Source organism: Dendropsophus ebraccatus, chromosome 1, assembly GCF_027789765.1.
Source record: "Dendropsophus ebraccatus isolate aDenEbr1 chromosome 1, aDenEbr1.pat, whole genome shotgun sequence".
NCBI classification, from domain to species: domain Eukaryota; kingdom Metazoa; phylum Chordata; class Amphibia; order Anura; family Hylidae; genus Dendropsophus; species Dendropsophus ebraccatus.
The window spans coordinates 220,102,488-220,117,821 of NC_091454.1; the positions used below are offsets into that span (position 1 = coordinate 220,102,488).

The following is a 15,334-nucleotide window of genomic DNA, read 5'->3' on the forward strand; positions in this document are numbered from 1 at the left end:
ATGTGTGCTTGTATATATAGTAAACCACAATTACGCACAGAAGGTGCGAAGTGCTAAAAAAGTGACATGTGCAGACCTAATTGATGAATTATAAATCGACCTGAGTGTGTTTGTATATATGGTGAACCCTTGCTACGCACAAAAAGTGCGTTGTGCTAATCAAAAAAGTGTCAAGTGCAACATGTGCACAAAAAGCTGTTGCAAATACATAAAAAATATATAAAATATATATGGATAAATATCTTTTACAAATACCTCATATCCTTATATTACCATAAATAAATAAATATATATATATACACAACAAATAAATATTAATATACAGTGCAATATATGAATACATAAAGTGACAAGAGTAAAAAAGGGGGTAAGGGGCAGAAAATATAGTGAGCATAGATTATATTCAGAATAAAAAGAAGAAAAAAGAAAAAATAGAGAAAATCAACACAGGCATCATTCCCATCTCATAACAGGTAGCTTGAATAAATTCCGGATTCTTGATTGGTTGAGACTCCAACAAACACTAAAATACAAAAATACAAAAAGACATGAAGAACATACATATCAGTTAAAAAATCAAGGATTAAAAACGTGTGTGCAAAAAGGCCACACAAGTGATTAAAATCAAAAGAATAAAGGAAAAGACAAAGGTTTCCTCGACAAATTGACTTACTCATAAGGACATAAATGCAGACTTGATAGATACTGGAATGGCGTCTCTACAAGAAAGGGGCATCTCTACAAGAAGGGGGCAAAACTGTTATATTCATTCAACCCAAATGGGGCCATAGTCTTGAGGGAATAAATCCATCTTGTTTCTTTTTGTGCCAAACGTTTTTTGACATCCCCACCACGTATATTGACAGGAATCATATCAATCCCTCGTACCTGTAGACCACTTTCGTCACAGTTATGTATCAATTTGAAATGTCTCGGTAACGATTTCAGACCCACAACATCTGTCACGTCTTTGGCTGCTCGGATATCCAACACATGTTCCCGGACCCGTCTCCTGAATTGTCGTGTCGTCATACCAATATAAATTTTGTCACATGGACATGTAGCAAAATAGATGACTCCCTTCGTGTCACAGGAAATGTGATGTCTAATCTCATATCTCTTGCTGTTATCAGAGTTATAGAAGTGGTCGGTTTTACATATGTTAACGCATGATACACACTTACCACAGGTGGTGGATCCACATTTCCTCTTCATTCCCCTACAGATTTCTACTGGGTTAGCTGGTTGATAGTGGCTACGCACCATCCGGTCCTTCAGATTCCTTGAGCGACGGTAGGCAACAGACACCTGTGGAGGTAGGACAGCATTAAGGGAATCGTCCATGCGCAATACTGACCAATATTTGTTCAGTGCCTGCACAATTGCGCGACTCTGTCCATTGAAGTCTGTGATGAATCTCACCAATGTCTCATCAATTTCTGTCTTCTTCTTAGAATGAATCAAGTCAGATCTACAGGAATGTTTTGCTCGCAGGTAAGCTCGTTTAATACACCTGTTGCTGTAGCCTCGCTCACGGAATCGTTTCTTCAAATCTTCAGCCTGTTCCTCAAATAGTTCATCAGTAGAACAAATCCGTCGGGCCCTCAAGAACTGGCCAACTGGAATGTTTTTAATCAAATGTGGGGGGTGGGAAGAGGATGCATGTAGAAGAGTGTTAGCAGAAGTTGCCTTTCGGTACAGGTCTGTCTGGATGAAGCCCTGCTGGTCAACCTGTAGGGAGACATCAAGGAAATCAATCCTAGTACGGCTAAATTTGTATGTAAGCCGAATATTGCGATTATTCTGGGCAACACGTTTGGATAGTGCATTCGGGGGTGATATGGCCCAAACACCGGATATGATGCAGAGAGAAATATTGAAAGGTACATTGAAAAACTTACTCCATCGGAGAACGAAAACCTGGTGGAACAAGGCATCTCTAGAGAATTATTTGTTAAAAGGGATTATTCCAAGGGGATTGAGGGTACAGGTCTTTCCATCTTTTCCTGTAGAGAATGATGATATCCGAGATAGATGGGAAGAAGCATGTACAATTTGCTCTAAACAGTTCCTGCAGCTCATCATTGAACTGAATTCTAAAACATTGGAAGATGTTGAAGTGGAGATCGAGAGGACTCAGAATCAATTAATGGCTGACCAATCACAAGATGAGATTGAAAAAATGCGAAAAGAAATGGATGAATGGTTTAATGAGTGGGAGAAAACCATTCAAGGGATAAAGGTTAAAAAATATCAAAGAGACCTAGCTGATTTTACCTCGAAACGAGCTTACCGTTGGCGACAACAGAAACCCAAATTCTCCAGATCTATGTCTATCACATCTTTGTCATCTGTTGGGGGAGAATCCAATATATCATCAGTAAGCTCACAGGAGAACAGAGGCAAACGTAAATGGGAGCATAAGTACCATGGCAACCAAAAAAGGACTCCGAGACGTGATGGGAATGATCAACGTCCATCATCCTCAAAGGTAATTAATTTGTCTTCTATAGTTCTTTCCAAACCACAGCTAGAGGTCCTTGAATATGGGTTAACGTTCTCACCGGTGGCGAAATTTGATTGCTTTACAGCCATAAAGGATTTACAGCTATTTGGGAGAAAGCTGTTCTACAAGAAAGTTTTCTCAGAGAAAGGGATGGAGACTGGATTTTCTACCCGGGAGGAGCAACAAGCTATACACACACTTGTGGAGTTATTAACCGAACAGGAGACTGATACCTCATCTGACTTGCCGGGTAAGTTTCCTAAAACCTTGCTCCCCAAATCCACCAGGTTTCCGGTATTATCCTTATGCCCAGCAATTGATTCTTTTGTGAAATTGGTTACAGCCGAATTTGAAAAGATCTCCTTGACCCCCGATCATGACAATCTGAATCATGTTCAACGCTGTGCGCTGCGTGAACTGTCAGAGATGAAGGATGTTGTCATCAAACCTTCAGATAAGGGAGGGAATATAGTTATCTGGCCTACTTCCTTGTATGAAAAGGAAATGTTAAGGCAACTGAGAGACACGACATGCTACAAGAAACTTACCTTTAACCCTCTTTTGTCATTCAAGGGTCAATTGGAAGGACTTCTGACATCTGCGATGGGGCAAGGCATCTTGACACCTGCAGAGAAAAAAGCACTAACTGTAGAATTACCAACGATCTCGACAATATATCTATTGCCTAAGGTACATAAAGACCTTAATAACCCACCGGGGAGACCTATTGTGTCGGGGAACAACAATTTGTGTGAACCCCTGTGTAAATATATAGATCATATATTACGTCCCCTTGTTGAAGTGCTGCCATCTTACATTAAGGATACAAGCGACTTTCTGGCCAAAATGGATGGGGTACAACTCGATGACAATATGTTCATCGTCACCTGTGACGTGGAGTCATTGTATACGTCAATCAGACATGAAGACGGTATACGAGCAGCCCATTTCTTTCTATCGACCAGCTGCTATGGCCCTGAAATATGTGACTTTATTGCAGAAGCTCTACGCTTTGCTCTTACTCACAATTTCTTTACTTTCAAAGATGCCTTCTACCTGCAGCTCCAGGGCACAGCTATGGGGGCTGCCTGTGCGCCCTCATATGCTAATTTGTTCCTGGGGCTGTGGGAGAGGGAAATTTTTCAGGTGGACCCCCTACCAGGCACTGAGCAGGTCGTTACATGGGGACGCTATATTGATGACATTGTCATGATATGGCAGGGGTCATCACAAGAATTGCAAACATTTATGCAACTGCTCAGTCAGAATAATCGCAATATTCGGCTTACATACAAATTTAGCCGTACTAGGATTGATTTCCTTGATGTCTCCCTACAGGTTGACCAGCAGGGCTTCATCCAGACAGACCTGTACCGAAAGGCAACTTCTGCTAACACTCTTCTACATGCATCCTCTTCCCACCCCCCACATTTGATTAAAAACATTCCAGTTGGCCAGTTCTTGAGGGCCCGACGGATTTGTTCTACTGATGAACTATTTGAGGAACAGGCTGAAGATTTGAAGAAACGATGAGCGAGGCTACAGCAACAGGTGTATTAAACGAGCTTACCTGCGAGCAAAACATTCCTGTAGATCTGACTTGATTCATTCTAAGAAGAAGACAGAAATTGATGAGACATTGGTGAGATTCATCACAGACTTCAATGGACAGAGTCGCGCAATTGTGCAGGCACTGAACAAATATTGGTCAGTATTGCGCATGGACGATTCCCTTAATGCTGTCCTACCTCCACAGGTATCTGTTGCCTACCGTCGCTCAAGGAATCTGAAGGACCGGATGGTGCGTAGCCACTATCAACCAGCTAACCCAGTAGAAATCTGTAGGGGAATGAAGAGGAAATGTGGATCCACCACCTGTGGTAAGTGTGTATCATGCGTTAACATATGTAAAACCGACCACTTCTATAACTCTGATAACAGCAAGAGATATGAGATTAGACATCACATTTCCTGTGACACGAAGGGAGTCATCTATTTTGCTACATGTCCATGTGACAAAATTTATATTGGTATGACGACACGACAATTCAGGAGACGGGTCCGGGAACATGTGTTGGATATCCGAGCAGCCAAAGACGTGACAGATGTTGTGGGTCTGAAATCGTTACCGAGACATTTCAAATTGATACATAACTGTGACGAAAGTGGTCTACAGGTACGAGGGATTGATATGATTCCTGTCAATATACGTGGTGGGGATGTCAAAAAACGTTTGGCACAAAAAGAAACAAGATGGATTTATTCCCTCAAGACTATGGCCCCATTTGGGTTGAATGAATATAACAGTTTTGCCCCCTTCTTGTAGAGATGCCCCTTTCTTGTAGAGACGCCATTCCAGTATCTATCAAGTCTGCATTTATGTCCTTATGAGTAAGTCAATTTGTCGAGGAAACCTTTGTCTTTTCCTTTATTCTTTTGATTTTAATCACTTGTGTGGCCTTTTTGCACACACGTTTTTAATCCTTGATTTTTTAACTGATATGTATGTTCTTCATGTCTTTTTGTATTTTTGTATTTTAGTGTTTGTTGGAGTCTCAACCAATCAAGAATCCGGAATTTATTCAAGCTACCTGTTATGAGATGGGAATGATGCCTGTGTTGATTTTCTCTATTTTTTCTTTTTTCTTCTTTTTATTCTGAATATAATCTATGCTCACTATATTTTCTGCCCCTTACCCCCTTTTTTACTCTTGTCACTTTATGTATTCATATATTGCACTGTATATTAATATTTATTTGTTGTGTATATATATATATTTATTTATTTATGGTAATATAAGGATATGAGGTATTTGTAAAAGATATTTATCCATATATATTTTATATATTTTTTATGTATTTGCAACAGCTTTTTGTGCACATGTTGCACTTGACACTTTTTTGATTAGCACAACGCACTTTTTGTGCGTAGCAAGGGTTCACCATATATACAAACACACTCAGGTCGATTTATAATTCATCAATTAGGTCTGCACATGTCACTTTTTTAGCACTTCGCACCTTCTGTGCGTAATTGTGGTTTACTATATATACAAGCACACATGTCTTTACCTTGTTTACTAATTATTCAACTAGGTTAGCACTATACACCTTTTGATCTGCACTTTGCACTTTTTGTGCCAGTATTAGCAATATTGAATAAAGATGTATATTTTTTCTCTTGATCATTAATTTATTGAGTTATTTTCATAGTTTTATATTGTGTGCTATTAATGGTACGTATTTTTTCTTTTCTGTTTCTCTCTTTTTTCACTCTTGGTTTTATTTTTTATTATTTTTTTATTCATTTATTTTTTGCACTGCACGTTTTCACTTTGCACTGAGCACTTTTATTTATTACTCATTTTGGTACTTCACGGGTGTTTTATACGGGGGCTATTTGTGGGCAATATTGTTTATTATTTTACATTTATTCATTGTTTCTTTGGTATATTAGCGCATGCGTGTTCAATTTCAACATATAATTCAATTTTACTGATATACAGACTTATTCCGTTTTTTATTATATTGTATTAAGTTATAGATATGAGCTAATGTGGTTCGTTTTTGAATTTGGCCACTTGCGCTATTTTTTCACATGACCATACCCGTGGTCATGTGGTCGCCTTTCGGTCATGTGTCCGCGGGGTGGTCATGTGATTGGAGCTCAATGACGCACTTCCGGGCATATATAAACCACGTGTCACATGACCGGCGTACATTTCCGGCTTTTCCCATCTTGCTTCACTCTCCGGTCAGGTGACCGGAGTTTAGTGACGTCATTGGGTCACATGATCGGCGTCACTGAGTCACATGATCGGTACGTATTTCCGGTTTTCTTCGTTCCGTTTTCATGCTCCGGCTCTGGTTTTATGATCAGGGTGAGTTATTTCACCTGTGTTGAGGCGTCCTGATTGGTTACATCCAGGTTAAAAGGATGAGGTTTTCTCCCACTACTCATATCCCTTGACAAAGCGAGCCACGCGAAACGTGCGTAGGGTGAGTGGGTGAGTGGGACCTGTTACAATGCATGCTCCCTCCTAGACTTTAGATTATTTTATTGGTGACTTTACTAGTGTATTTACTTTTGCTTAGCCACTGTAGCTTTAAAAAGGACTTTGTTGGCTTACAAACCCATTTTTCCGTTGCTATCATGTATAATATTTAGTGTTCATTGGAGGTTGCCTGCATTGCCACAGTTACTTTGATTAATTTCTATGCAAGTGCAATATATGATGTCATAAAAACATATCTCTATGTCTCCTCACTAATGTATGTATTTGGTTCAGTTTCATTTTTCCTGTTTTTTATTGTTTTCATTCATTACTTATTATTGTGTATTTTAAATATAATTGTTTAAATAAAGAATTTGAGTACATTTTTCTTTGATTGTCCTGCACTTTGTATGGTCCCTGTGGACCTTTGGTTTGGATTTATCTCTAGTCCTAATGCATACCATAGTACTGTAATGCCCCCTCTGGGCCCCCGGCTATTGTTATTCCAGTGACCTATACCAATATAATTTCACATCTTTGACCCCACACTTTAGTAAGGTCCCTTCTTTGCCCTATGCTATTATGATTCCCACTCTTTTCTCCACACTATAATATTACCCCTACTTTGCCACCAGACTTTTATAATTTCCCATCTGTGCCCTCAAAATAATACAATGACTTCCCTTTGCCCCATACTATGTAAATGCCCTTCCTGTACCCTCCAGACTATTAGTATATTCCAAGTTTGTATTGGCTTTCTTTAATGGCCTTAAGTCCATTCCTAGTTTTATTATGTTCTATGTTTATGTGTTTTGTGATCCGGTCCATGTTTTCTCACTAATCGTCTCTGCTGTGTTCTGATTGACAGGTATCCTTACCTCTGGCTTTCTGTGATTCTCTTGTGTGTTTCTTCTGCTTTACCAACCAGCCTGCTGTGTTTATATTTTCTTTTGTGTGTAGCTGTGGCCTCACTCCCCCCCCCCCCCCCCCCCCCCCGTCAATCAGCATCAGGTGTACCCTTGATGGTGACTGACAGCTGATGTAGTCAGTTAGCTGTCAACACCTAGGCCTGTGCCTGTGATAGAGCCTTGTGCATGGATCAAGCATTCTCCTGATTGTTTGCTGCTGTTATTTGTAACCTTTTGGATTTTGTACCCTGACCTTGATTTCTGAAATCTGATTTTGTATTTTTGCTGCCCGTCTGTTGCTGACCTTGTTTCCTGACCATTCCTTATTGTGTTTGTTTGTCTTGTCTCGTTCTGTGTTACACTTTATTCAGTGTAAGGTTTGTCGACCAGTTGTCCACAGTAATTCCTAGTACTGTCTGAGGCAAGTAGGTAGGGACAGCTGGGCGGGTGCCAGTGTAGGACTGCACTTGTCCACATGTTTTCCCTGTACCAAACCTAACAGTATATTTTATATGATACATTGAAAATATAGACATCCCAATTGTTTTAATTGTCAATTACTTAGATTTTTTTGTTTTGCCATCAGTTTCTCTCTTGAGTTCATGTCGGGTCTGAATATAATAATGAAACATTTTGGAAAGAACATGCAAATAACCAGACCCCAGGTTGATGATTGGATAGCAAAGATCTCCATGGCCACCATATATTTTCCTTGGGAACTGAGGGATGCGGGAATGTAGGACACCCAGACAGTCAGGAAGGCCAGCATTCTGAAGGTGATGAACTTGGCCTCATTGAAGCTGTCTGGAAGTCTCCTGGCCAAGAAAGCCACAATGAAGCTGATGGAGGCCAGAAGACCAAGGTAGAGAAGCATAGACCAAAAAGCCAAAGGTGACCCTTCATTACACTGAATAATCAGTACTCCTGAATTACTTTCTGATTTGAGTTCTAGAAAAGGAGGAGAGAATGTCAGCCACATAATACAAAGAAAGATCTGAATGAGGATACATGAGATGACTATGAGATATGATACTCGTGGTCTAGTCCATTTCCTTAGTTGACTACCAGGCCTTGTGGCCTTAAAAGCTATGACTACCATTATGGTTTTGGCCAAGATGCAGGAGACACAAAGTGCAAATACAATACCAAAAGTCACTTGTCTTAAAGGACAGACCTTATACTTGGGATAACCAATAAAGACTAAAGAGCAGAGAAAACAGAGCGATAATGACAACAGGAGAAGACAACTTAAGGAGTAGTTATTGGCCCGAACAATGGGGGTTGTTCTGTGGTGAATAAAAAGTCCAAAAATTGCCACAGGAACCAATGATGAGGAGATGCCAGTAGCCATTAAGGTGGTGCCCAATGGATCTTCATGTGAAAGGAATTCTTGGGTCTTTGGAACACAATGATCTTGTGTTGGATTTGGCCACATTTCCCATGGGCATTTTGTACATTGTAGCGAATCTGTAAAAATAAAAATGTGTTTTAAGTGGTGCACTTGAAGTTCTAAGGGACAGTGTTTTCAGAAACTCATTGACAATAGACTAAGAGAGTTAACTTTATATATATATATATATATATATATATATATATATATATGTGTTTCCTACCTGTTTGGTTGGCTTTCTCTCCTTGTGGACATGTGATGCATTCAAAACAACACAATGGTTTGTCCATTCTAGCTGCTTTCCTGAAGCCTGGTGGACAACTGGGGCTACAAACCGAAACAGGTACCTGGGAAGAATGTTTTAGGAAAATATTTTTTTTAATAATTTGCAGGTAATGGGGTACAGTAGAAAAGTCATATACCAAGGTCATAATCTAAAAATCTAATCTTTCTATTCTGTGGCCAGTAGTGAGATCTAATTTTTAAGCCTATTTTCAATGTCAGGACAAGCAGACATGAGCCCGCTGTGTCATGTGCCCGTGTATCCCTAAGGGGCGTGATTTAAGGGTATCCTCCATTCTTCATGAGATACTCCAGATGGTGGACAAACACTTTCTGGAGAATAAGCCAAGTCTCTCTTGAGAAAAGTGGAGCAGGAGATAGCTTGTCCGGGCAGAGCAGATGACAGGGGGAGATGCAAACCAACAGTGCAGGAACAATAGAATACAGACCTCTGGGAAGAATGCTGGAGACATTGATACACTGATAGGGATGGGTATTACCACACTGCAGAAACATTGGGAAGGCAGAATCTGGGAACCAACCAGGATTGCAGGGAACACCATGGCTGGAACATGCAAACCAGCACAGAGAGTAAGATATCACCAGGCAGGGTAGTCACAAGTGTGGTAGACTCAGGAAGGCTTTTTCAGTGCAAACGCAAAAACAGCTGCCATCACCAATGGACCTTAACGCTCAGGCAATGTACATTTATAGAAAGCCTCCTTAAATAGCTACAAGTAGCAGGAAGAGGTGGGCAATTAGGATACTGTGTCTTTAATTCCAGAGAGGGACGCACACAGCCCTCTGGTTGCTGGAACCGGTAATGCAGGAAACTGTTTAGATGACACAATCGTTATTGATCGAGGCTTCTAAATAGGAAAATTACCAGCATCTGAGTTATTTTCAATGTCAGTCATTACTAATAAGTCTTTACTGGTGAGCTTAAGAGCCAAGTCTGCAATATACTCCCATGTACATTATGGGCCACAAAAGTGTTAAGTTAGATTTGAAGGTAAAATTGAAACACAAAGGTTGTTGGGGGCTATACTAGCATGTAAAAAATAGGATCAAAAACATCTGCTTTGCATAATGAGAAGGACATAATATAAATATAAATTCTCTAAATGCTCTGTCGTTGCTCATGGGTAACATGGGTAAAAGTTAGATATCTAGTTGATGCTGTATATTGGTATTTTTTGCTGAAAATGTTCAATCCTCACCTCATGATTTCCAGTTCCCCACTGTATGTAGCTGTTATTAACAGTGAAGACGTTCCCATTGGTTATACTGGTATCATAGCTGCCCACTTTGACTTGTTGGAGTTGACCTTCAGGACTCAGCTGCCAGTTCACTATATCATACACAGCAGGTGGATCTCCGTTCTTATCGAAAAAGAGTTGTCTACCATCGGACGTGTTCAGACGTAACTTCTTAATGTAGTACAACAGCTGTGAGGAAATGATACAACATTGGGCATCTTCATATAACTGCAGAAGTACATTCAGGTTTTAGATGGTCATTCAGGATTAAATCATGCTGTCTCCCAAATATAGCACCACATCTGTCCACAGGCTAATATGATATTCCATTGTGGTATTAGCTACTGTAAACCATTAAAGGGACACATCAGCAGGTTCATGCATACACTTTTTCTTACGACGAGATATGACTTATGGAAAACAGTCATTCTTTTTAACCCCTAACGACACAGGGTGTATATTTACGCCCTGCTGTCGCCTCGGGGGGTTCGCGGCAAACCCCGCTTTGAACCGCCGCAGCATGTAGCCCGGCATGTAGCCCGGGATAGCGGCTATTAGCGGGCACGGTCCGATCACCATGCCCACTAATTAAGTAATTGGATGCAGCTATAAAAGTTGATCAAAAGTCACATATGCGCAAACAAGGTACCGATAGAAAGAACACATCATGGCGCAAAAAATGACCATAAATGACCAAAATGAACATATATTTGTTAACAATGGTTTGAATTTTTTACAAGCCATCAGATAATATAAAAGTTATACATGTTACATATCGTTGTAATTGTAACAACTTGAGGAACATTGATAACAAGTCAATTTTACCATAGGGCGAACGGCCTAAAAACTAATACCCCCAAATAAAAAAAAATGTGTTTCTTTTTTTACAATTTCACCACACTTTGATTTTTTTGTTTGTTTGTTTGTTTTGCAGTGTACTTTATGAAAAACTTCAGCTTGTCATTGCAAATTACAATTAGTGGCACAAAAAATAAGGGCTCGTGTGGGTTTCTAGGTGAAAAAATACAACTGCTATGGCCTTCTAGGCACAAGGAGGAAAAAAGCTGAATGGCCTTTTCTGTGTCCTCAGGTAAACTGGACTCAAATGTCTCATAACTAATGTTCAAGTTTTTGGGAGAGCTAGGAGAAAAGCTGGCGTGCTATACTAGCCTGTAACATACAGTAGCCGTGACACTGGTACTACAAAACCCAACCAACCAGTATTACAACATCATCTGCAGACACCCTGCACACCACACACTAACCTGCCAAGGCTTAAAGTTCTTGATATCAGCACATGTTCCATTGGGGAATGGTCCATCTCCCTTCTTGCATTTATACAAATCGCTCAGAGCTTTTGCTATTGCATGAACTGCTAGATACACATTGTATGTTCCCTGTAGACTAGAGACAGAGTTAAAATTGTTATGGATGCCCTCAAGACTTTCTTGCCCGGTACATTCTTTTATCAATGAGTTTGATGGGACTTCAGGGAATGTTTGGTCATGAAACTTACAGCCAAAAACTTGTTCCCAGAATACTTTTATATACTGGTTTCCTATAACCATGGATGGATTGATCTTGTTGAGGAAATCTCGAAATCCTGGCATGCTTCCACTATGGAGGGCAAAACCGATTGTTCCAAGAAGAAGTCTTGAATATTTATTTACTGACAAAAAAGGTGAAGTAGCCCAAGACTCACTAGTAATCAACACTTTTCCTGTGACGTTCTGCCTCAGCATCTCATCCAGGACATAGCTTAGGTCTATATCGGGAGAGAAGATGACCACCACTGTGGCTGTTGAATCTCTAACCACTTGAGCAATATGAGGGGCGTTTCGATCTTGCCAACTGGTGACTATGGTCTCTGTGAAAGCCACACAGGCTCCAGCTTGTAGTATTTCCCTCTTGATCAGTTGGATACCTTGCTGCCCATAATCATTATCGACGGCCAACAGACCGATCCAGATCCATCCAAAGTGCAACACCAGCTGTGCTAGACCCCGAGACTGGAAGGCATCGCTGGGGACTGTTCTAAAGAATGATCGGAACTGGATACGGTCACTGAGACGAGAACTTGTGGCATAGTGACTAATCTGTTGGAAGATCCAGGAATATCATTTAGTGAAAATAATGATTTAGAAAGATTAATGTATGTCATTCACATAACATATGACAAGTGATAACAAAAGCCTCCTGTAGTCCTTTCTCACCTCTTCAAGATTACTTTAGATTTAGTGTTGGATTTAATGTTAAGTGGATCTGTCAAAAATGCTTGGGTTAAGCAACGGCATCTGAACCCGAAAGCCCAGTGTTTGTTTTCCTGCGGCTGCAGAAGTTAGATGCCGCCTTAGGCTGTATTCATGTTTTCTTGGGAGACCTAAGGAGGCATCTAACTTCTGCAGCCCCATGAAATAAAATGCCGAGAGCTTGAGTTTGGATAACGTTGAAGAACCCGAACCTTTTGACAGATGCGTTCAATACTAAAAAGACTGCATCTTTGGTGATTCATAAATACAGTCCTAGACCATTTTGAAGGTCTAGATGTTTCTAATCCTGTATAAGTGTGAACACTTAAAAAGACAAGACAGAAAAAACACAATAAATATGGGTCAGAGGTCCGGGTCAGTAACAAGCGGTCAGCACAACACAAAAACAAATCCAGAAGAGAACTCAAAGGTCAAAAACTAGAAATTAAGAATACCAGTAACACAATGCAGTGAAACCCTAGGTCAAGAAACAATTAAAAACAAGGCTCTACCGCAAGCAAGGGATACACCAGGCGTGATTGGGGCTGAGACTCCAGTCCCAGGACACATACATCAATCTGACTGGTGTTGCTGGCCTCCAATCAGCTACACAACCACAGAGCAGCTGAGACGGGGGCAGGGCAGCCACGGCAGTGACAAGAAAGCCTCCACGCCCCTAGCAACCTGGTCGGCTGGTAGCTAGGGACGCCATTGGCGCCATTTGCGCGCTCTCTGTAGCCAGCCGGGAAGTCAATATTTCTAACTTTTGGTGCTATAATAACGCTTGCTTCTTTAGGCATATATAAGGAAGAATATAATAAATGAAAGGTAGCATAAGACACAGCTCAAACTTCTTCACCATGCTATATATGCTTTTAGTTCCCTGAGTCTATATCCATGGCCGATAGGTGGACAGCCTGCCCTAGATGTCTTTCTCCAAAAACCAACCTTTTCCATGGAATCTGGTTGTGTCCCAGATTAAGTGCCTTTTGGTCGGAAGCGTCACAACTAATTTCTGATATATCATTGGCATAATTTAGATTAACACACCTAGAAGCCCACTTTCTTGTTAGCCTAAAAAACCCTGACTCCGATATAACATATATTCATCTCCCGACCGTTGCTCATGCTACAATAATGATTGCCTAGCTATGTGTATTACGCGAATGGCTACAGCCGCACCCTCCTTTGTTGGTATATGTAATCAATGAGATGGTATACCTGTTTCAGATTGAAAGATGGCTAGCCTTCGGAAACAAAAAAAGTTAGCAGCTTCATTGTTTAAGAAGTGGAAACGGTTTATTACTCTTCATTTGGATAAAACAGAAATACACTAACATATGCAACCATCCAGAACTACTGAATGGTACCTAAGGCTCGGTTCACACTGCGTTTTTGCAATCCGTTTTTTTTTTTATCCGTTTTTTGCAAAAAATTTATAAAAACGGATGGAAAAAAAAAACAGATGCATTTGTGTGCATCCGTTTTGATTTGTTTTTTTTCCATTGACTTCCATTGTAAAAATAAAGGGATCAAAACGGATGTTTCTTTTTTTTTACGGACACAAAAGTAGTGTCAGTTACATTTTGTCTCCGTAAAAAAAAAAAAAGATCCATTTTGATCCGTTTTTTTTTTTTTTTTTACAATGGAAGTCAATGGAAAAACGGATCAAAACGAATGCACACAAATGCATCCGTTTTTTTCATCTTTTTGATCTTTTTTTTTTGCTAAAAAACGGATGAAAAAAACTGATTGTAAAAACACAGTGTGAATCTAGCCTAACAGAGGAGTTGAATGGAACATTGTGGATTTTAAAAATACCATAACATATAATTTGCTCACAGTGGAGGGTTTAACAGACAATATATAATATACAGTATATACTAATGAATCATATCATCCCGATTTGGATAGTTCGGATTCATACTCCCAACCTCTGGTGCTCTGGCCAATAAACCCTTCTACTTGAAAGTCTGTTTTTTCTAATTTGGAAACCCCAGATGTGCTTGATCATGGGAGAGCTAAATAGATTGACAGTTTATGATAAAAAGTTAATGGTTAAATAGTTAACAGTTGTGATATTCTGAGAATTCACTGTGATTGGAAATGTTGCCTTTATCAACCCACAGCGGACGAGTGAGGACTTTTATGTGAGGCGCTTCCATGTTTATTATATAGAAAAACGTGTAACTAGCAAAACGTACGTAGGGACGGCTCCTGGGTGTACAGCAAACATGGGTAAGTGCAATAAGTACTGATGCTGTGGTAGTAACTAGTCATAAACTCCTGGATATCATATAAGTTAAAGTATAGGGGGCACTGTGAGACCTCTTGTTATGAATCTCAGGCAATAAGGTTTTGTCTGTCCACATTTTTGTTATTGAATTGGAGGCTCTGGGGGAGATTTATCAAAGGGTGTAAAGTTTAGACTGGTGCAAACTGCCCACAGCAACCAATCACAGCTCCTCTTTCCTTTCACCAGAGATGGAAGCTGAGCTGTGATTGGTTGCTGTGGCCAGTTTGCACCAGTCTAAACTTTACACCTTTTGATAAATGTCCCTCTATGTGTTTTACAGCCACAGTAGTGATGATGAATTATACTAGCTGACACGATTCCTTTTACTATTGTATTTTACTCTTGTGGTCATTTTTCAAATCTACTTCATAGATAACATTTGTTGTGTGTATTGGTATTTTTTTAATGCATAATAAAAAAACAACTATTTTATTTTTAAAGAATTAAGC

At 40.0% G+C, this 15,334-nt stretch overlaps 1 protein-coding gene across 1 annotated transcript; it reads right to left on the reverse strand.

The window, feature by feature from the left end:
- Positions 1-7,962: 7,962 nt before the first annotated feature.
- Positions 7,963-9,230, reverse strand: LOC138784591 (vomeronasal type-2 receptor 26-like). The gene is made up of 2 exons (XM_069960211.1): positions 9,023-9,230; positions 7,963-8,876 (listed from the first exon to the last, which is right to left on the reverse strand). Exons 1-2 carry the CDS (start codon positions 9,228-9,230, stop codon positions 7,963-7,965), a joined length of 1,122 nt encoding a protein of 373 aa, XP_069816312.1.
- Positions 9,231-15,334: the final 6,104 nt, after the last annotated feature.

Coding starts and splice junctions, on each gene's coding strand:
- LOC138784591 (XM_069960211.1), bottom strand. CDS start 9,230: ATGACCTTGGTATATGACTTTTCTACTGTACCCCATTACCTGCAAATT. Junction 8,877..9,022: donor AGAGAAAGCCAACCAAACAG/GTAGGAAACACA, acceptor TTATTTTTACAG/ATTCGCTACAATGTACAAAA.